The 21,383-nt window shown below is 51.2% G+C and overlaps 1 protein-coding gene across 4 annotated transcripts in view; it reads right to left on the bottom strand.

The window, feature by feature from the left end:
* Positions 1–21,383, bottom strand: part of vps13b (vacuolar protein sorting 13 homolog B) — a 249,181-nt gene that overhangs the window by 45,913 nt on the left and 181,885 nt on the right. For all 4 annotated transcript variants that reach the window (XM_029245971.1, XM_029245972.1, XM_029245969.1 and 1 more), the window contains exons 34-36: positions 7,446–8,154; positions 7,205–7,342; positions 1,084–1,464 (exon numbers count right to left, since the gene is read on the bottom strand). In XM_029245971.1, the coding sequence (XP_029101804.1) occupies positions 1,084–1,464; positions 7,205–7,342; positions 7,446–8,154 (1,228 nt within the window). The remainder of the gene's footprint in view (positions 1–1,083; positions 1,465–7,204; positions 7,343–7,445; positions 8,155–21,383) is intronic.

The raw sequence follows: 21,383 nt of genomic DNA, 5'->3' as shown, positions 1-21,383 counted from the left end.
GAAGGGTGTTTATCGAAGTCAACACATCAAACGGGGATGAAAGCAGGAGGGCTGGTGAAAATCAGCCCAGGCTAACATTGTCTCATAGTGGAGTTATGTACGTTCGAGTAAACAAGTGCAAATTGTTGAGGTTTAAATTAAAATTTTCGACAATCATTTTATGTGAAGTAACCCTATATAAGAACATCTGTAAAACAGATGCGGGGGGGGGGGGGGGGGGGGGGGGGGTGTTGGGATGGACCACATGCCACAGCCCTCCCCCTCACACGAGGCATGCTGTCACAACGAAAGCTCAGCTGCAGCGAACGACTACGACAAGGTCCCGGTTTGCGAGCGCTGTACCTGGATGCCACGACCAAATGGCACCGCGGTCTCGGACCCCGAGGAGCTGCGTCTCCCCGGGCAGCTTATCTACGCAGGGTCAGAGAAACTAGGAGGCAGATGTGGTATGCGGTGGCGGCGGCGTATGTGCGTTAGACGAAAAGAAATCCAACGGAAGAGTCGGATGTGGTTTCTCTGTTGTACCGAAAACTTTCTACACAACATGCGGACTAATCTGTAGGAATCAGGGTAAAGCAGCTCCCTCATCAATAATCAAGCGGAAGTTGCCCTCAGTCGAGGTCGCCTACCCTGCAGGCTCCAATCAGAGCAGCTCTTTTTCCCCATAAATGGACAGGTCACCCCCCCCCCACTCGAATGCCACACAGGGGACAGCGACTCCAGTTTCACTGCGGACGGGTCATTCCTCCCCGGTTACGTCGTGGTGGCGCTGTAACGCACGCCATTTCCCGAGCTCTTCCAAAAACGCTTTGTTGTGGTGTCCCGCTGAGATATTTCCCTCCGAGCACAGCACAGAAAGGTCACATGACAGAAGCTTCATTTCCTACTAGGGTACACAAACAAGTCCCGCCCTCCCACTTCTCATCACGGCAAGTTGCACGGCCTGAAATTCTACTTCCTGTGTGGAGATAAATTCGGCTCACTCTGTACTCTTTATGAGGTCAAAGGTTAACAACCCTGGAGAGAGCTGCTGCTTCGGACCACTTTGAAAGGCTCCGTGGCCCAAGGTACGCATCAACTCACCTGCCAGCTTGGGCCCCCTCCTTAAGGTGAGGTCACCGGTGAGTCTGGACAAGGACAGCGCCAGGCTTGGCCGAGACGGGTGGTCCTCCACCTCCAGGGCGACGACTACCTGTGCCGTGCGGACTGATGCTCTGTGGAAGGGCGCCAAAGCCTCCAGGGCGCCTGCGTAAGGCGAGGCATGCTGGGACAAGGCACCGTCCAAAGGAGGGGGCACGCGGGTCACTGCGGGCATCGTCGGAGAAGGCTGCGGGGAAGGGGTGGGTTTGCTGGGCTCGCTGCTGCTCTCCGGAAAGATCTTCCTCCAGAAGGCCTTGGCCTGCTCCAGCTTGGCCAAAGTCGGGCTGATCTTGAGTGGGCGCGACAGCTCGACGTTCAGTTCCGCTGTGGACCGGAAATAGAAAGGAGGAAAGCGCCAGGTGTCAGCCTGGACCAGTAACACTCTCATCCAGTGTCCGCACTCACTGAGCAGGACTTTGACCTGTTTCCTCTAAACACGTGGTCTGCTCTGGGTGGGAACGATACTGGCCCAGGAACAATGTTCTGCCTGCGGACTTGGAACAGCGGCACATGGAGGAGGAACCCTTGCAGGAGGATGACACCGGACTGCAGCGCACAAAAAGGCAGCAAAGCGACAGAGGACATTGGGCAGAACATCCAGAACAAAGAGCTGTTCTCTGAGAGAGTAAAAGTAAGAGGTGGGGGGAGTGGCCCCCACTTACTCTGCCCCCCATTCCCTCACCGTCAGTGATACTTATGAAGTGGAGACTGAGATTGGAGGCAAGTGGGGAGAGACGGGAATGTCGCCGGGAGGCCATAAAACACACCAAACATGAATTGTACCTCACAGAAGTGAGCGTCTCTGCTGTCAGGTGATATTCTGCACAGCAGGTTCTCTACAGCTTGTGGCTTTCTGGGTCTGTCAGTCAGTCAGTCAATCAATCAGTTTTAGTCTCTCAGTTTCAGTCAGTCAATTTCTCAGTTTTAGACTTTTTCACTCAGTCAATAACTCAGTTTTAGTCTCAGTCAAATCGCTGTCTTAGTCAAGTTCAGTCAGTCAGTTGCTCAGTTTCAGTCTGTCAGTTTTACTCAGTCGGTAAATCAATTTTAGTCAGTCTCAGTCAATCACTCAGTTTGAGTCAGTTTTAGTCAGTCAATCCCCTCAGTTTTAGTTAAGCAGTCTCAGTCAGTCGGTCTCTCAAATCTGTGGTTTGCCACCCTTGAGGATCCACAGGGTCAACTTGGCCCCACAATCCACTGTTAAACACAGCACACACATGGCCTGGGGAGGGCACTTTGGGGTCCACACCAGCAGTACCAGCGGTGCACTAGCGCTTCAGCCCACCCTTTTCAGCTGTGCACGTTTCCAGCAAACACCTTTGGATCGTGAAAGGAAAACTGGAGCTCGTGTACAACACTCATACATCTTCCCTGACACATGAAGTCGTTTGTGCACGGCACGGCGATCAGAGCCAATTCAGCAGAGCCCCGTTCCTCACAAACAAACTGCTGAACTCCCCTAATGCTCACTATCATCTCCGTGGGCTTCAGATGCTGCTGATGAGAAACTAATGAGACAGATGAACACACACTGTGCCATCTCACATCACATCCATCATCTCGATTTTCCACTCCGTCACATGGGGCGGGGAGAGGGAGGCTCTGTGTGCTCCAGTGGTGCCACACATCTCTCACTTCTATCTGACTCCAGCCTCACTCCCCAGGTACCGTCACGAATGCACTATGATGTCCATTTTTTTATACTGCATATTTTAGGACCTCTGTAGTTGGGAGGGGGAGGGGTTGCGCGGAACTGTGTAATGTAGCTTATCATTTCCAGCTCAGTTATCACCGAGAAACTTTCCAGCAGCAAAATAAATAGCTCATGTGTGCCTCATCCAGAACGCCTTCCTCCCGTAACCACTGCTCAAGAAGGGGGCTGGTGAGGAGCCCTGCTTCTAATTACAAGCACCAGGTGCGGCAGGGAACTGGGGATTTTATTACCTTTTTAACCTGTCAACTGCCCACCTGGGCTCTTTCAGTGGCTTGAGGGAAGCTATTGCCATGGTAGGCAGTGGTCCAGTGCAAAAAAACACCCGCCCGGGAGATAATACCCCTGCTCCCTTTCCAAAACCTGCTTGGTACATGGAGTTCTGCAGGAAGTGGCCCATTTCAGAGACCTTCTGGAACATCCTATATTAGGTTGCCCTGTGCCCATCTTAAGCGCTCAGCTGCTATGCTCTGTTGGAGGTTGTACCCGGGTCCAATTTGGGTCCCAGCTGGTACACACTGTAGGAGGCTTTTATTGTGGAAGGTTCACAGTAATCAAAACATGATGGGCAAAAGCACCGCTTTCACTACAAAGTCCTACAAAATGCTCTTGGCTTTCAGAGCCAGTGACTTAAAAGTACAACGTCGTGGACATATTTAGTCAATCTTTTCAAGAACACTTGTCTAAGCCTGTCTTTTTTCTCTTCTCAGGGACACAGCATGTTAGTGTTAGTTCTGGAAGGCCTGAGAGGCAATTGTTACAGAAATGTCCCCCAGGCCCAGGTTTCAGACTCTCCTTTGCTCCGTGGCCCCATCTTGGTGGCTATTCCTGGATACGTAATGGATCTGCTCCTCGATACCCACAGAACCTGATTGCTTGGCAATCCCACTCATTACAGGTTCAAAATGAGAAGCGCGATGGTTCTCAGTTCTGGCTCCAATGCGGTGGAATGATCTTCCTCCGTCCCTCAGAGCTGCTGAATCCCTCTCTTTCAGACTCACTTCTCTCTTGATCTCCTATCCACACCATAAAATTGCACTACATTACCTGTTGAAAAAACAGTTGTACTCTCAATTCTCAACTCAAATCAACTAAATTATATTGTCAACTACTGGTGTAACGTACAGTGGTAAAACAGCAATCCTGGACTAAGAGGCTGCACTTCCAGAATCACGTGTCTGTTGTTTTTTTTTTTTTTTACTCTGAGCTCTACATTGCTTTGAAGAAAAGGGTCTGCTAAATTAATAATTGGAAAATATTAAAATGTTAGAAGGATAGAACTAAAAATGAGAACAAAAAGTAACAAAAATATTTGCAAAAAAAATTTGAACTTTCAGGATATTATCGTCTCTGGGCACTGGAGAGAAACTGTGCATCGATGAATAGATCTCATATCGCTCATTTTTTTGGTCCGTCTCCTGAAAACACGTGAACAGAAACAGGAGCGCAATTTCTCATCGTATAAAAACTTGAGAGCACTTAGCGTGACGCCATGTGCAGATGGCTGTAAATGATGGAAAGTGCAGAGCCCAAGGTTAAGTGGAAGGCCTCAAATATGAGGCGCGGGTTTTATTAGTGGCTCTATTGAGAACACCTTACTGCCACCGAAACCCGCTCTCGTATAACTGTCACGGCATGTCATCGGAAAGACGCCCGACGACTTGCGTAAGAAAACAGGCGAACCCTCAGCGGAGCGGCTTCGACGCAGCGTTAATGCGAAAAACCTGAGCGGCGCTTTCTCCCCACTTCTCAGGTGTCAACCTTCATTAGCAGCAGGTAAACCAGGAGATTAAAGTCTGACAGGGAGGCTCTTGTGGCCCGAGGGGAGTGCCGGATCAAACGGGCTGGGTGCCCGGGTTAAGGCCGCGCTTTTTTTCGCAAGGTCACGCTCAGGCAACCCCAGACTGAACCTGGGGATGGAGGTGTGACCAAGCCCTCCCCTCCGGCGCTGCTTCAATAGCTGCCTTTGATAACCCCGGCCGAGACTCCTGCTTGACTCTCGTCGGGAGGTCGACTGTTTGGGAAGAGGGCGGCCGCGGGTCCGACGTGGAGCGCGGGGGGCCCAGGTCGGACAGACTCCCTCTGCTGGGACCGGCAGACCTATTATTGCTCGCACATGGAGCGAGGCGAGCGTCAGCTGAGGGTAGCGATGTGTCATATGACTTAAATTAGGTGGTTACAGACAGTTTGGAGGGGCAAGGTCTCCTGCGCAGCGCTGACAGGACGTCTCTCCCCCAACAGCCTGATGGGATCCAGGAACGCTTTGCCGTAATGGTTCCAATTTGTTCTAGCTAATCTATCACCTGACCGAGCCGCCGCACTCCAGGACGCTGGTAGCTGCTGTTTCTCCGCGTCTCCTCTTGACCTTTCCGCAGGAGAAAACGAGAATGCGAGGATGTGGGAGCAAGCAGGCCCTTTTCTCGCCTCGGTCTTTCGGGAGAATTTGAGGGGCACGAGAGCTGTGAGAGGACGCGACAAGATGCCGGGCAAGGAAACGGGATGGCCGGCGATCAGACCTTGAACCCGGGCTCGGGCAACAGGTTCCGGGCGGTTCTTCACCCAAGTCGCCACGAGCAGGACACATGCAGGAAGAAACATGCACAAAAAGGAACAGACACACACGCAGCAACACACACATGCGCACAGGTGCAGTTAAGAGGCACGCGTACACACATGCACATGCCACACACTCACGCTGAGGGAAAGGCAACGCAGGTCGGCAGGGTCAGGGCTCCGAAACCGATACAGTTTACTGTATACAACACGCAAAAACAGCTCTCGTCTCGTATCCTTGGGAGCACAGATTTGATTGGTCTTGGTTTCAATTACAAAGAAACGTTGTTGAAATTGCAAGCATATTGTTGTAAACATGTCGAACGCCGCGACCTTACGGCGATCTGTTCTGGGTTTTCGCTACGCTGAAAGAGATCAAAATTGAAACATGGTCAAATCAAGGGGGCTTCACGCTACCCTGAACACCAGCAACACAGCAAATGTTTTTTTTTTCCTTCTCTCCTTCTCATACTGCGAACATGTACAGCGTTCGGTGTCTTGAGGGGGGTCGCGATCTGGGTCATGGTAAACAGGCCTCCATCTGGGACGCGCTCCTCCTGGCGGTGGGCCACACACACAGCATCCCCCCGCCCTCGCCGTATTCGCGGAAGCCGGATCTGAGGCCTCCGATGGACCTCCACGCTGCACCAGAAGCCACGAGGGAAAACGTCACAGAGATAATTGGGAACGTCTTCCTCGGGGGTGCGGGAACACGACTGGTGCAGTTTGGAATTTCCTGCACGGAAAGTCTGACCTGGCAGAACCCCAACCTCCGTCCATCATCTGGACAGCATCAAACACCTCCCCGACACGGAACAAATCCCAGCGCCAGGCAGGGTTGGTTGCGTGGGATGGATCAGATCGCCAGCGCTGGTCTGATACTTTTCTCCTAAGCAACTTGCAATGTTAAGCTACTTACAATTTAGGATTTACCCATTTATACAGTTGAGTAATTTTTACAGGAATAATTCAGGGCAAGTACCTTGATCAAGGGTGGGATGTGAACCCATGTCCGTGTAGTGAAAGGCAGCAGCATAAACCACTATGCCACCCGTTGCCTACACTTCACGGTCCACAGTGTGTGACGAGTGTCAATTGTCTGTTCAGTCACTGCCCAGGGGCTCAGTGTTGGGTTTGAAGCCATATGCAGCCGATGAGGATAAAGACCACAGCTGCGTTGACTGCACCCGGGTTCGACTACAATGTTGATGGCACGACACAGAAGGGGACTGGGAAAATCAGCAAGCGCCCCTCCCCACCACCTCCATCTGCAGTCTGGGGGGGGCACTCTGCGGCATAATGAAGTTGAGAGTATTAATATTCATACACTGATGCACAAGTGTGTACACACCACACGCACAAACTCTCCCTGTCACTCACACCCATGACTACACGCTCACCATCTTTTCCCCCAACTTTTTCCCAGTCACACAAAAAACTTGCACCCTTTCACCCTGAACATACACACACACACACACACGCACACACACACACACACACACGCACACAAAGCAGCACTGGGGTGTTGACGGACTGGATCCAGACCCATGAGCCCCAACTGCAGTCATCCGGATTAAAATTACAGAAAGTTTAAATCTTTGTTTTATGTTACATTTGATGCGGGGCTGCGGTTGGGAATCCAAATTGGAGGCTTCTCAATTCCCTGCTGGGACAGTTCCGCCAAACATCTGCGCATCAGGACCTCGCAGTGCAGATGTGTGTGAGACACAAAGCAGTGGACGGTCACTCCGGGCGACACACAAAGCGTGGCATTGGCAGCGAGCGCAGCGGCAGCCTCACCTTGACCGCTCAGAAAGTCCCTGATCTGGAGAGAGAGCAGTGGGGGCGGGATGCCCGTCTTGCTGTCCACTTCTCCTGCTACCGTCTGCACCCAGAAGACACTGTAGTCCAGAGCTTCCGGGAGGGTCTTGCCAGGATCTGCAGGGTGACAGAAATGGAGCGTGGTGAGAAGAGTGCACGTGGTGGGGAGCGAACGAGGGGGGGGACAGGAGCAGCGACAGACCGGAACGAGCCTCCTCACCCAGACACACGTAGTCAGTGGGCACTCCTTTGAGGGCCACGTCAAACACTGAGAGCTCCAGCTTCTGCTTGCGGTGATGGCAGCTGAGCAAGGCAGATGGCTGCAGCACCTGTAGGTGGAGGAGAGGCTCCAGGAGCAGATCTCCGGCTCCCCTGCGCCCCGGCTGTCGCACCACGGTGACCCCGAGGGCCTGGCGGGCAGATGAGCGCATCGGTGCCTGAAGGCTCTCCAGGGACAGCAGTGCGCTGCCCGGTCGGCCCCCCGGCATGTGGGACGTGTTGCTGTTCAGCAGGTCCTCCGCCGTCAGCAATGATATGCTTGGGGGGGCAGTGGCCTCGGTGGCTGGCTCCTGCTTCCCCTCCGGCATGTTGAGGGCGCTCTTTCCCGCTTTCTCACCGCTCCTCTTCTCTGGGGAGGCAACGGCGGAGCACGGCCTGGGGGCGCTCACCGAGGCGTAGGTCATGAGGGAGATGCGGCTGGCGGTGAGGAAGATGTCGAACGGGACGAAGCTGAGGTTCTTGACGATGGTGGACTTGCGGGAGGGCCGGGCGATGCGGTGGTGGCTGGCACCACTCTGTTGCTCGATCTGCACGATGCGGATGCGTGCGCTGTCGCTGCCGAAGCCGCTGTCCTGTGCGCCGCTGTGCCGTGACGACGTGTCCATGCTGGGCTGAGACGAGGAGCTGCTGCGGGGCTCCTGACGGCTCACCTGCCGCACGACAGTACAGTGAGGCCTGTGGCCACATACTCAAACACACAATTACGGGGGGGGGGGGGGGGGGTCCTCGACTTACGACGGGGGTTCGTTGTAACGACCGCATTGTACGTCAACTTTATCATAAGTCACAAACCCCTTAAACCTTAAGGATTTAGAAAAAAACTAACATGCATGAATGCTTCAATGTATAACAGTGCTTTGTTAGTTTCACAAATTTCACACATTACTTAAGATAAAATAACACTAATATCAAATAAAACACACACACACACACACACACACACTCTGAAACCGCTTGTCTCGAGTGGGGTCGTGGCGAACTGGAGCCTAACCTGGCAACACAGGGCGTAAGGCTGGAGAGGGAGGGGACACACCCAGGATGGGACGCCAGTCCATCGCAAGGCACTGAAAGCGGGACTTGACACCCAGACCAACCGGAGAGCAGAACCCAGTCAAACCCACTGTGCCACCGCACCTCCCCATCAAATCTGAATCTTTCGTCAAATAAAACTGATTATTTTAATTACATTTTCATGCATTATTTTCACTTTCACTTCAAAATGTGTTTTCTTTGGCTTCTTCTTTTCTTCACCACTCGAATATTCATATTTTCACTCGTCATTGAAAAAAAAAATGCAGTGCAAATAAAAGATTTCCGTAAATAAAACATAGTGGCGGACAGACACGCTGACTGAGTATGGTAAAAAATACGGTAACATGCAGAAGGGTGACCAGCCGGTGTTACTGTACAGCAGATGGAATTGTCGTCATTAGATGTTAAGACCAAACATTGGGATTCAAAAATAATGAAAATAAGGTTGATGGGACAGCTGTCATTAACACGGACGGTCCTAAGCCAAGGACCACCTGTACGTAACTAGAACCAGAGGGGCATCGAGACCAACAGAGATGACCAGAGACAAACATCAACCCTAACCCGAACCCAAAACCAAAGAGAACTACACATCAGCTTTGAAAAGCAACAAAACAGCCATTATGAAATGGGCTCAGGTTTAGGACACCAAATAAGTCCCGAACGATTGGTACCAGAGGATTGTGAGGTCATATTTCATTTATTTGCAGCAATGTGGGCGCCTGGAGGCTGGGAGGCTGGGAACTCGTACCTACAGCCGGCCCTCTCCCTGGTACACAAATGAGTAAGCTGGAACGAGAAAACTGCGAGAGCATAAAAACATGACTCAAGCTCATGGCATCTTGCACTTCCCTCACCGCCTCCAATAAATTAATTCTCGATGCAAGAAAAACATGAAATCAACATTTATTATCATAAATTAAAGCAGTTCATCTGTAACAAACATTGGAGTTTTGATTCTGTTTCTGGCTGCAGGAGCCTGAGAAGGGTGGTGATGGGGGAGTGAGGGGCTGCTGGTGAACTGGTAGGAAGTGGGCACGAAGCGGGTCGGCTGAAGAAACGCAGCCAAATGGAGACGGGAGCGGAGAGGGGAGCAAAGGGCCGGCAGGAAACAAGAGCAGCTCAGCCTTGACCTCGGTGACCTCTCCCCGGGGGACCGGCTACTGCCCAGCGCCCTGCGAGCCGATGGGGAGGCAGGAAAGCCAGCTTTATGTGTCCCGTTTCCTCCCGGCCCTGCAGTGTCACGCCGAGGTTAACGCACCGCACCGTGATGGACAGATACACTGGCACGTGTGTGTCCAGAGCAGGAAAAGAGCACTGCGTTCCAGCGACTTCCAAAAACACAGTCTACAGTAAATGAGAGGAATGGCAAAAACACTAGGGTATAACATGGTAACACATGCTCAGGAAGTCGATAGTTTGGATAAACAGTTAAATATGAAGATGAATGAGACAGATATTTAAAAAAAAAAAAAAAAAAACATTTTCCAGAAAAGGTCATACGGACCATGCCTCGTGGTCATTTTGTTCATAGTATACCATGGTATACCGAAGGTACATCGAAGCAGTGATTTGGTCTGGATGCTGTTAATGTTTTTGCGCTGTCTGTACAGGTCAACAACCCTGCTGTGTGTGCTGCAGCGTGTCCTCCTCTGACCCGTTCGTCCACAACTGTTCGGATAGTCGCAATTCTGCTTTCTGGAAAACGATAAAACCGATTTTATTTAGCTGACGCTTTTCTCCAAAACGACTTATCCTACTAAGCGACTTACAATTATTTACCCATTTGGGTAACTTTACTGTAAAAATTTTTAGGCTAAGTACCATGCTCAACTGTACTACAGCTGGAGATGGGATATGAACCTACAACCTCTGGGTCCAAATGTAGCAACTGCAACCGCTACGCTACCAGTTGCCCCCATCAAAGCCTCCGATTAAAAAAAACGAATAAATCAATACGATTTAACCGTGTTTTTCCCGCAACTCTGGAAAGCTCTACTAACACCTGCAGAACAACGAGAACGAGCTGAGAAATGTCAAACCCTGTGACGGTAACCCTCCACTTGAGAACTGAGCAAAGAGCGAACAAACGGCGTATCTCCAAGGGGCGAGTGCCTTCCTGTGCACCACGGATCTCCTAAAACATATATAAGATGTGGAGAGCGCGGAAAGTGAGAGGTCAGACGCAAAAAGCAACAGTGAGGCCCGTGTTTGGGTTAGAGCGCAAGCTGGGAACCCTGCAGAGAGAGGAAGAGCAGCACCGCTTCTGGTCGTTGCACCTGAACAAATCATTGGACTAATGCTAAAAATACACGCACGGGTACTTTGCACAGACCCGGTGACGGGCCCCAGCTAAGCAAATAAGTCATAATAATAAACTTAAGCGAAAGTGAAGGTACGAGGCTGGGAAAGGGGCAGCAGGGGGCGCAGTGCTTAAAGTCACCATCTCTGTAGCCGTAGGACCCGGGCTTCCCTCCCACCTCCTGCTTGATCAAGGTACTCACCGTGAACTGATAGTGTAAATATTACACAGCTGCACGAAGAACAGTAAAGTGGCGTAAAATTGTAACTTGCTTTGGAGAAAAAAGTCGGCTAAATGGGCGCGCGCAGCAGGGACCATGAAGACGCCCTTTAATTAGAGACTACTGCTCTACGTTAACATGGTTATGATGAAGCCGTAAAAACTTTCCTGACGGAGCAGCTCTGTGCGACCAACCCTCCTCCTCCTCCTCCGCTCCCCCTCCCCGGTGCCCCTGCCCTCCCTCCCCACCCGCCCCGAACCCGAACGTGCAGATGGTTCCTATTAGACCACTTCACCATGTTCTCTCAGCTGCTTCTCCCACGTCCAGCTCTCCCTTCCTGAGAATTAAATGTATATTATTGCAGCTCCGTAGATACTGTTTCAGACCTCCGGGCATATATTAAACACACTGGCAACACATTAGAAAGAATGCTTGAATTATTAGATATTTCCTACTCTAAACAGTGTCATCAAAGGCTAAAAAACAAGATGGGTATAAAAGGCGACGCTGGGCTTCCACGCGGACGCCGTGCCAGAATCCCCGCTCTCTCTGCCTAATGAGGAAGGGATGTGCGCTCCGTCGACACAACTGTAAGATTTTCCAAGTATCCGCGTTAGGAAAAAGCGATATCTGCTCCACATGGCCTTTGTTAGCCTCACTTGTTCTGGGGAAGCAAAATACTTGAGAAAGGTATCTGGCGAAGGCCAGCGAGCGCGACTGCAGCGCCTCGGTCTTGGACAGGAGCACCACTGCCGAGTGCAGCGTTCCATTAAACAGACAACGCGGCAGGAAGCGAGATTCCGGCGGCCCTCCTGCATGTGCGTTCCGCACGTTACACCAAACGGCCTTCGTTATATGCTTTTCTGACACAGCGCTTTGGCTCCTTTCTGCACAAGCTAATAAAATGTTGGGTTCGGGCCCCCCAGACACATCATTTTCGATGAGGGACAAAGGAAAGCACCCTCGGTTAGACGAGTTACAAGTGTGCGGTGCTGTGTGCCTTCAGAGGAGAACAATTAGTGAGGTGGGAGAAGGTCCACTGGACCCTAAAGCACACGGTTTGCAGAATGGACTCCAATAGGATGCGCTCTGCCAGCTGGGATCCAGTACGTCCCCAGTCCAGAACCCCCCCCACACACACACACACACACACACACACACACACACACACAGACTGAAACTGCTTGTCCCGAGTGGGGTTGCAGCGAGCCAGAGCCGAACCCGGCAACACAGGGCGCAGGGCTGGAGAGGGAGGGGACACACCCAGGACGGGATGCCAGACTGCTGCAAGTAACCCCAAACGGGACTCGAACCCCAGACACACCAGAAAGGAGGCACAGGCCAAACCCACTGTGCCACCGCACCCCCCTCAGTCCAGAACCCAGTTCAATTTAATTCAATTCACACCCACATCTCCGCAGGACCTGTGTCCTAGCCAGACTGCTACGCTCCACCACCTCTGACCACCAGGTGGTTCCACACTCAAAATCTCCAAAATCAAATATTTGAAGGTTCATGGTTCTGGCTTCAATGTGGTGAAATGAGCTCCCTCTGTCCCTCAGAGCTGCTGAATCCCTCTCAGTGTTCCAGAAGGGTCTCAAAATGCATCTCCTCTAGACCCACTTCTCCCCTGATGTTCTAAAAGCTCCATAACCTTGTATCACATCATCTCTCTTTAACACCTTTGTACCCCAGGCTCAATTCTACACGCAGCTACTTGTCTAACAAAAATAGTGTAATTCGACAGACTGACTGCGCTTCACAGGTCGAGCATTTGAATCAAACTCTGTTCGTTTAGTCCGAGTTGGACAACAGTATCTGCTAAACCATTAGACGTAAAGCTAAACTGTGATGAACTCAGCCAGTGGACCAGGTGTGTATCCACCCCCCCAATTCATCCATTGACAGATGGTCATAAATTCAAAACTCGCACATGTGAGCTTTCCCCCCACTTTAAATCCCATTTTCCAGCCATTACTTTCTATTATATAATTGTGGTACTGATTTCCAGACCCCTGGAACCCCCACCGCACACGCGGCGCTCTCACCCGAACCAAACTGTGATCAAAAACTTGCAGCCGATCATGAGCTAATCCTGGCGTAACGCACAAACGGCAGAACTCCTCAAGAGTGTGAGAGCACAGAGCTGCGGTGCGGATCGCGCTGACCGCATCTGTGGGGCATCTGACAGCATTTCCAGCGGCTGGAACCGGACCCATCAGCTGTGAGCGCCCACCTATTTGAGGTCTCTGGTGCCCCTTGCAGAGTGACGCACGGAGATACGCAGTCACATGCTGCAGGATACGGAGTCTGCAGCTGCTCACCTCTGGACATCACCTGCCACTTGCTGCTCTTTTTTCCGGCAAAGCGAATTAAAGGGTGAAACTTAGACAGTGTGTCGCTCTAATGTGTACTATTTGAAATGCATATTAAATTACTAAATAACTTTGTTTCTGTGCTACATGGACCGTTGTCAGCTGGTCAGCTTGTACAAGGGTTAAGCACTGTTCCGGCTTACATAAACTTGTGCCTGTAATTCACCTTGGATACACACACACACACACACACACACATTTTCAGAACCGCTTGTCCCATACGGGGTCACGGGGAACCGGAGCCTACCCGGCAACACAGGGCGTAAGGCCGGAGGGGGAGGGGACACACCCAGGACGTCACCTTGGATAACGTGTCAAATAACAATAATGACGGTACTACTACTACCACTAATAATAATAATAATAATAATAATAATAATAATAAGAGTGACTGGACAGAGCTGGTTAGCACTCTGGCCCTGTTAGCAGACAGCTGCAGTGAAAAGCATGTGGCTGTAGGGGTCAAAGTCAGTACTGTAACCTGTTCCATGTTTCCCAGGGGACGAGCAAACACCGTACTACAGTACACAGCAGATTCACACTTATTTACCACGCACTTTTTTCCAAAAATATCTACACTGCGAAGTTTGTACACTAAGGTGCTTACACTGATTTACCCATTCACAAAGCAGGGTATTTTTTTACAGTATCGGTTCAGGGTATGTGTCTTGGTCAAGGGTATGCGGCAGGAGGTGGGATGCTAACCTGTGTCCTTGAAGAGGAAGTCAGCAGCCCTAAGCACTAGGGCCCCTGCATGGTGCGTATAATGATGGCCACTGGTCCGCCCAGGAGCGGCTGCGGAGTCACAGCAATGCCGCAAAGTGTGTTTCACCAGTAGGTAAACTCCAGCACAGACCCGTTTTCAGATTCCGATGTGGGATCAACTGCCGCTTATTATTCATTCATCTTGTGACATAATGACAGACAGCAATAAAATGTAAATTAGCCGGAGATGGTTACCACATGTACTGAAGCAGACTGCTCACTCCATCTGCCCAGCGCAGATGACCAGGCCCCTCGTACCGTGATGTCAAAACGGAGGGACGCAATGGCTGTGCTGAGTGAGGATGACGCTGGGTGACATCACTACTGGGGGTCAGGGGTCAGAGGTTAGATGGCTAACTGTGTAGAGCATGGGTCACGAGGAGGCCTTGAAATACGACCGTTCATCGAGAACATACACAGGGTCCGGAGCGAGAGATGCTGTAATTCGCCTTCTCCTTCCCTCAGCTGTGGGCTGAAGACCCCCAGCGCAGCACCTCAGGACTCGACTTCAGGGGGGACAATAATACTACATTAAGTACCATAAAAGACCACAATTCAACTTCTAATTTTGGGGAAAGAAATTTATAATATGAAGTCATTTTCTTTGAAAGTTCAACTGCCATTCCAGCATCAAAAGCTCTTTAATGGCTGAGCTCTGTTGCAATAACAAAGACAACCTGCGCCGCTCTTCAGCGGAGCCACAACAAAGAGACCGCGTAGGGTCGCGACCCCAGCCTGGGAGGGAGTGTGCCTGGGTTCACACAGACTGTCAGCTACGGTTAAACACACGGGGCAGAATGAAGGCAACGGACAGGGTGCAGAGGGCGTGCACTGCACACACGCACATACACACACACATACTGTACACACACACAGTACATCGATGTGTGTAACTGCTGCTCATCACTGAGCTCCTGATGGTTTCCATGCACGGGACCAATAACAGCGTGGTGACATTCTGCTGAGTCGCCAAACGTCCGAGCACGTGCGTCTCGGGTCGGACTGGGACCCGTGGCAGAACCCGAAACATGTTGACATTCCTCAGGGTCTCCGTCAGACCTGCTCATCCCGGCCTCTTGACCCGTTGGGTGACGTGATCATGGGAACATGTCAAAGCACGGGGCCGAATGCCGGCGGCGTCTCGTCAGGGTCGGGCAGACGCAATGGGTCGAGCGGGCCGGAGCAGAGAGGACCGGACGAGGCCCTTTTTTGAACCCGTGCTGCGGTTTCGAGGAGCTGCATCTCAGAAGCAGGACAGAGCAGTAAAACAGAGAAAAGAAAAACGGTTCAGTGAAAAACGCTTATTGTTAGATAATTAAAATAAAATGAGCGTAGCAAGTCAACATGCTCCCTGCGGAGCGCTGGACGAATGAGCACGCTGCTGGCACGGGTCACCGGGGTTTTACTGCGTTTTACCCCCGAACACGGTCCTGTATATGCAGCCCTGGGCTTCACTAAACCCATACTTTGGCACAAGAGCTTGTCAGAACCCTGCCTGGTCTGTGTCTGGTGATTGAACCCACAGGCCTCACATGCAGGGGCATCACAAGGGGTTGAAGGACGCCAGGTGCCGTGAGCAAGGGTTCCAATCAAGGGGTCTGCACTCTGGTTACCCTGGTAATAACAGTAATTCACACTCTCCATTGGAACAGGGGGTGTTACTGCATTTGGCACTTTCCTGGGACAGCAGGTGGCATCGTGCTTACAGGTGCTGCCTTGCCATTCCAGGACCAAGGTTCAAACCTAGTCTCCAGCAGTAGAACCCTTGACCAAGGTACTTACCCTGAATTTATACAGTAAAAACAAGCAAGCTATACAAATGGGTCAATCATTGCAAGTAGCATAACATTGCAAGTGGAGAAAACCAAACAAACAAACAACCCAAGCAAGCAAACGTGAGGACACAGTTGATTTGGTCGCTCCTCGAAGCGCGTAGGCCAGGCAGCACGTGGACATTAAGCAGAGTAACTCTCACACACTTCCATTAATATTTACTCATGCAGGAATGCGCATATTTCCATCATCTCTGGAGCGTGGGGCAGCGAAGGCCCCTCGACTGCGGTCTAATGAGTGAACGTTCATGCTTTATTTATACATCTTTGAACGCTGAGCGAAAACACATTGTTTACATGCTGGAATCTGCAGTGGCTTTACTAGGTATTTTGCTGATGTTGTGAATACACCCCGCGGGGCTCTAATAGCATTACAGGGGCTTATTAAAGGCCGAACCGAGGGGGGAAATTAGGCAAACGGCACAAACGCTGTCAGAAACAATGGGGACAGAAATTGTTTCTGCGCGCCTCAGGTATCAGAGGGCTGAGCAGATAATTCGAAACATGGCTTGTTTGTCCCTTGCGAGCACTCAGCTTGGAAACGGTCGCCCGAGCAACAGTAGGGCCCGGGATTCCAATTTTATGTGCCCAATCGTGGAGGCTTAGACGGCCTGGATATCGAGTAATAACGAAATGAAATAAATACATTTTTCATATGAAAAAAATCTCCGCTTCAGATACAGTATCACGGGTTCGAAGCCAGATGGAAAGAGCAAAAAGGAATTGGCAGAGAGGGTGGCCTTTAAAAATCCTCCACAGACGACTCCAAGCCATGATCCTAATGAAAGCGCACTTTTGTGCCGTTGCCCTTTTCTCCTCTGTTTTTGGACCCAGGCCTCTCATCCATGGTGGCCAGATGTGGCCAGAGGTGAGCGGGGTAAGAGAAACCCGGGGCAGGGTGTAATCGCTCCGGGCCAAGCAGACCAAACAACAGCGCCTGTGCCCCAGGGGAGTCGGCGACTGGCTCTTGTTACCCCACCGCCGTTACGTTTAGGTGTCAGATTCACATCGGGGTGAATGTTCTAATCTAATCAGCCGGGTCCTCGGTCCAAGCGCGAGGGGCGCCCTTGGTGGGAACGTCTGGTGACCTTGGGGGAAGGAGTGGGTGCGCGGTGCCCTATTCTCTCTGAACCCCAAGAGCGATCCCTTACAGCAGTCCCGGGGGGTGTCGTTCCACAGCTGTAAAAATCGCGAGCGTCGCAGCCAAGCATCTCGAACGGACAGCAAAAACAGCTTTAGTGTACGTCGGCCTCCCCGGGCAGGGATGCGATGTGGAGTGCTCACGCCGGTGGCCCCGCACCGTTCCGGGAAGGGAAGGACCCGGCGGAGCGACACATGGGGGGGTCAAATGAGGACGGGACCGATGACGGAGCCCCTGCGATGCAAGCCGGGCCACCATTCTAACGAGGGAATCATCCATTATTTATAGGACTTAAATGAGAAGAAGAGAACGGAAAAATGTGGCCCCCTTTTGATTTGTTTCATTTTCTGGGAGTGGGGGGGGTGGTAACAGTCGTATGTGAATGCTGCAGTGGTGCTGTGTGTCAGCTGAGGAACAGGCACTGGAGCAGCTCCACATAAATACACGGCTCTTCTGGGAAAGACGAGCAAATCCTGGGCGAAGCACACGACCGTACACACACTAGTCCAACAATAAAGGCGTTAATAAAATGCAGTGATAATTGTGTAGTGATCTGCAGAGGGTTCCATGGTCCCAGAGGAATTATTACTTATTACCATTTATCCAACGCTTCTCTCTCAGCCGACTTACAAAATCACGGTTTTACACTAAGCAACTTACGCTAATTTACCCACTTAGACACTAGAGTAATTTTTACTATCAGTTAAGATGAATACTTTGATCAAGGGTACAACAGCAGGAGATGGGATGCTTTAACCAGTACGTCCCCTGTGTGCTGTACGTAATGATGCGATGTGAGCTGCACTCGTCCATCGAACCATCATAAGGCAGCGTTCGGAACTCAGCTCTTTTTACACGGATTCCTAAATGTTTTGGGGAAACAAAGTGAACAGGAGGATGAAGTGAAATGGCAAAGAACTGAACGACAGCAGCCTTGCTGAGCCCCGACAGCGTAGGGAAAGTTGGGGAGGTGAGAAAGGCTCCCTGGCAGACAGGTGCCCGCCCAGCTGCGGCTCCTTTTACCTACCTGGGTGGGGGGCACCGACTGGGTTTTACTGCTGCCCGCAGCACACAACTGCACTTCCCCTACAGACCAGTAGGGGGTAGGGGCATGGCCCGACCCATCCCTCGCACCTGAGCCGAAACACGAATTGCGGGCCCAAAGGGGGCTCACAGCCCACCCTCCCAAAGTGCCACCTGTGTGCTCATCGCCAGCTGCGCGTCGACTTTCCCGCGGCTAATGGAACTGTGCTGCCCAACCCACCCCTCCCCTTGGAGTGAGCACAGGACAGCTGTTTTGACTGCCTGTCAATTAACAGATGATTAAGGTTCAAGCGTGGGGGGGGGGGGGGTTGGGGGCACCACCAGATCCGGTTTCATAACAACAGGTCGGGCGAGATGAACGCTTGCTATGAAAATATGGACGCTGAAGATAAGCTGAGGCCATGGACTCACTTAACAGATGTTCAGCAGCCAAATGGAAAGGGAGAAGGACGCTCGGGGAGCCCTATTTATTATTGCTCACTAGAGCAACGGGGAGAACAAAAATAAAGACGAGCTGGACGGGAGGGCCGCAGTTTTCCAGGCCCTGAAAGTGATACGGCTCTCTGAGGGAGCTAACGGGCACTGTGGTTCTGCCATGACCCCTGGTCTGTGGGGTTATCTCTCACGTTTACCAGCAACACTTACCATTCCTCAGGGTCTCCAAATAAACTGTCCCTCCCCCCCGTCCACCCACATTCGCACCGCAGCCTGGAGAAAGGAACCTCAACCTTCACAAACCGCAATCCAACTACTCGGAACATCATGGAACCTGCTAGAACCTGCCGGAACCCAAGATCATCCATGTCTCCAGAACATCCCAGGACTATTGCTATTGCTGTTGCACTACTCACTGTCATTGTCATTGTCATTGTTTTGTTTGTGCAGTATTTCTATTGTCTGTCTTTGTCCCTAGTCTGTGGAGAAGCATTCAGAAAGAATTTCATGATACTAGTACATGGTACTTGTACTTATGACAATAAACTTGAACTTGACTCTGATCTTCCACGGGACCCAGATCCATAAAGCCCTCTAAAACATCCTGGACCCTAGAACCCGCCAGAATGTGCTGGAATCTGGAATGACCCGGGGCCCCGATACCCCCCGAATCTCATCAACATCGCTGAGGTTGCCAGCTCTAGGAAATATTTTAAAAAATAATGCAGAAGACAAACATAACTCGTTTTAGCAGTATCATTTCATATAGTGCACAGCTCACAACAGAAACAAAAAAAAAAAGAAACATCAAATAAACTTAAGCTGAATAATTGCATCCATGTTTCTTAACAGCGTTTGTCATTAAAAAAAGGCAGACGGGGCTTTTGGGGGGATTATCGAAAGTGCACATCAGAGAGATTTCATGCGACGCCCCAAGAAGAGAGAAGACACAATAAGGACACCGGACACGTCCCCAAAGGACACCCCAGCAAACAGGCTCCCGCATCCCCACGCTGTGAACGCACGCCTAATTCAGCACCCCGGGTCCTTGAGCACGGCTGCCCGCGTTTCACCGCGCTTCGGCTACAGGAGAAACGGGGCAAAACGAAGAGGAATTTGGGCCTTTCCTTCTAGTCGTGCGGCTTGGTGCAGACAACATGTTGTTGTGCAGAACTGCTCCTCACACACTCACACGTTCTAGGGTTACGGCTTCTTTCCGTTTGACCGGCGGAGTGGGAGAAAAACAAAAACAAAGGGAGAGCAGCGCCATGCGTGCACACACACTCGCGCACACTCACACGGCTTGCTCAGAGTCTACTCGGGGGGTATATCTCTGGTAAACCCACACGGCGATGGCAGCTCGAGTGACCCACCAGCACGCAGTAATACCGCAGTAACCCTCGTGTTGTTCCACAGCGCCCCAGATCTGCAGGGCCCGGCGGTAGAAACCGCTTCAGTGTTTACTGGGAGTGCGGGTGATTCAGATGTTCCGTGTGACGCGTGCGGCCGGAGCCCTGCTAACGCGCCGTTTCACAGGCGTGTAATTAGGCCCGGATATGACACACGACGGAAAGGGGGACGTCCCTGATCGCCTGGGTGTTTCGCTGGGGAACGCGCGACCAACGCACACGACGAGCAGCAGAGCTGGTAGCGTCGATGATTGTTTTTTTTCTTTTTAATAAACTTTTAGTTCTTCCTGCTGCCTACCGCCGCATGTTTGGTTTGCCGTTTCTGAAATATTTTGGAAGGTTGTCGGTGCGGTGGCTGCTGGCAAAGAGCGGCCCAGGTCTGCCAAGCCAGAGTTTCCACTACAAAGTCACCGCGGGGCAGATGGCAGCGAGATAGTAAACAGGAGGTGCTGGGTGAAGCTAGGCCAGAGGGAGCCCGTGTGTGTGTGTGTGTGTGTGTGCGCGAGCGAGAGAAAGGGAGATCCTGCCACTCGGATCCTCACTCTCCTCCACAAGCCAGTGTAAGTATGAGGTCTCACAGTTCCTTAACCAGGGACATTCCTGATTTCCCATTGAGATCTTTTCATTTACAATCACAGCAAAGAATCAGCAGCGCTAAAAAATGACAATATGCTACGGGGGGGGATTAAAACGTACATGTGAGGGCAGAACAGCAGGTAGCGCTCGTGCCTCACAGCTTACATTTACATTTATTTATTTATTTAGCAGACACTTTTCTCCAAAGTGACTTCTAAAGAACTCTATGTAGTGTTACTATCAGCCCACACACCTTATTCACTGTGGTGACTTCCACTGCTAGATACACTACTTACACTGGGTCACTCATCCATACATCAGTGGAATACACACACTCTCTCTGTCACTCACACAGCTTGAATCATTCTTAGTGTGTGGGGAGTTTGCATGTTTATGTGGGTCTCCTCCAGGTGCTCTGGTTTCCTCCCACATCACAAAGACATGTGTTTCAGGCAGACTGGCGACTAAATTGTCATATCGTGTGTGTGTGTGTGTGTGTGTGAGAGAGTGAGTGATTCTGTATGATGGATTGCATACCATCCCACTTGTACCCTGCCTCACACCTTATACTTCTGGGATAGGCTTTGGACCACCATGACTCTGCAATGGACAAATTATTCATGACGACAAATGAATGAATGAATGAATATTTCTTAATCCATCCAGTGACAATGAGGAAACACGGATGTTGGCCCATTTCACCTGATTCACAAATCCCAAATCGAAACAAAACTTCAAGCTCTAAGAC

Source organism: Scleropages formosus, chromosome 18 (assembly GCF_900964775.1).
Source record: "Scleropages formosus chromosome 18, fSclFor1.1, whole genome shotgun sequence".
In the NCBI taxonomy this organism is placed as follows: Eukaryota; Metazoa; Chordata; class Actinopteri; order Osteoglossiformes; family Osteoglossidae; genus Scleropages; species Scleropages formosus.
Note: the sequence above shows the minus strand (reverse complement) of the source record. Positions and strands in the feature narration are given on the sequence as shown.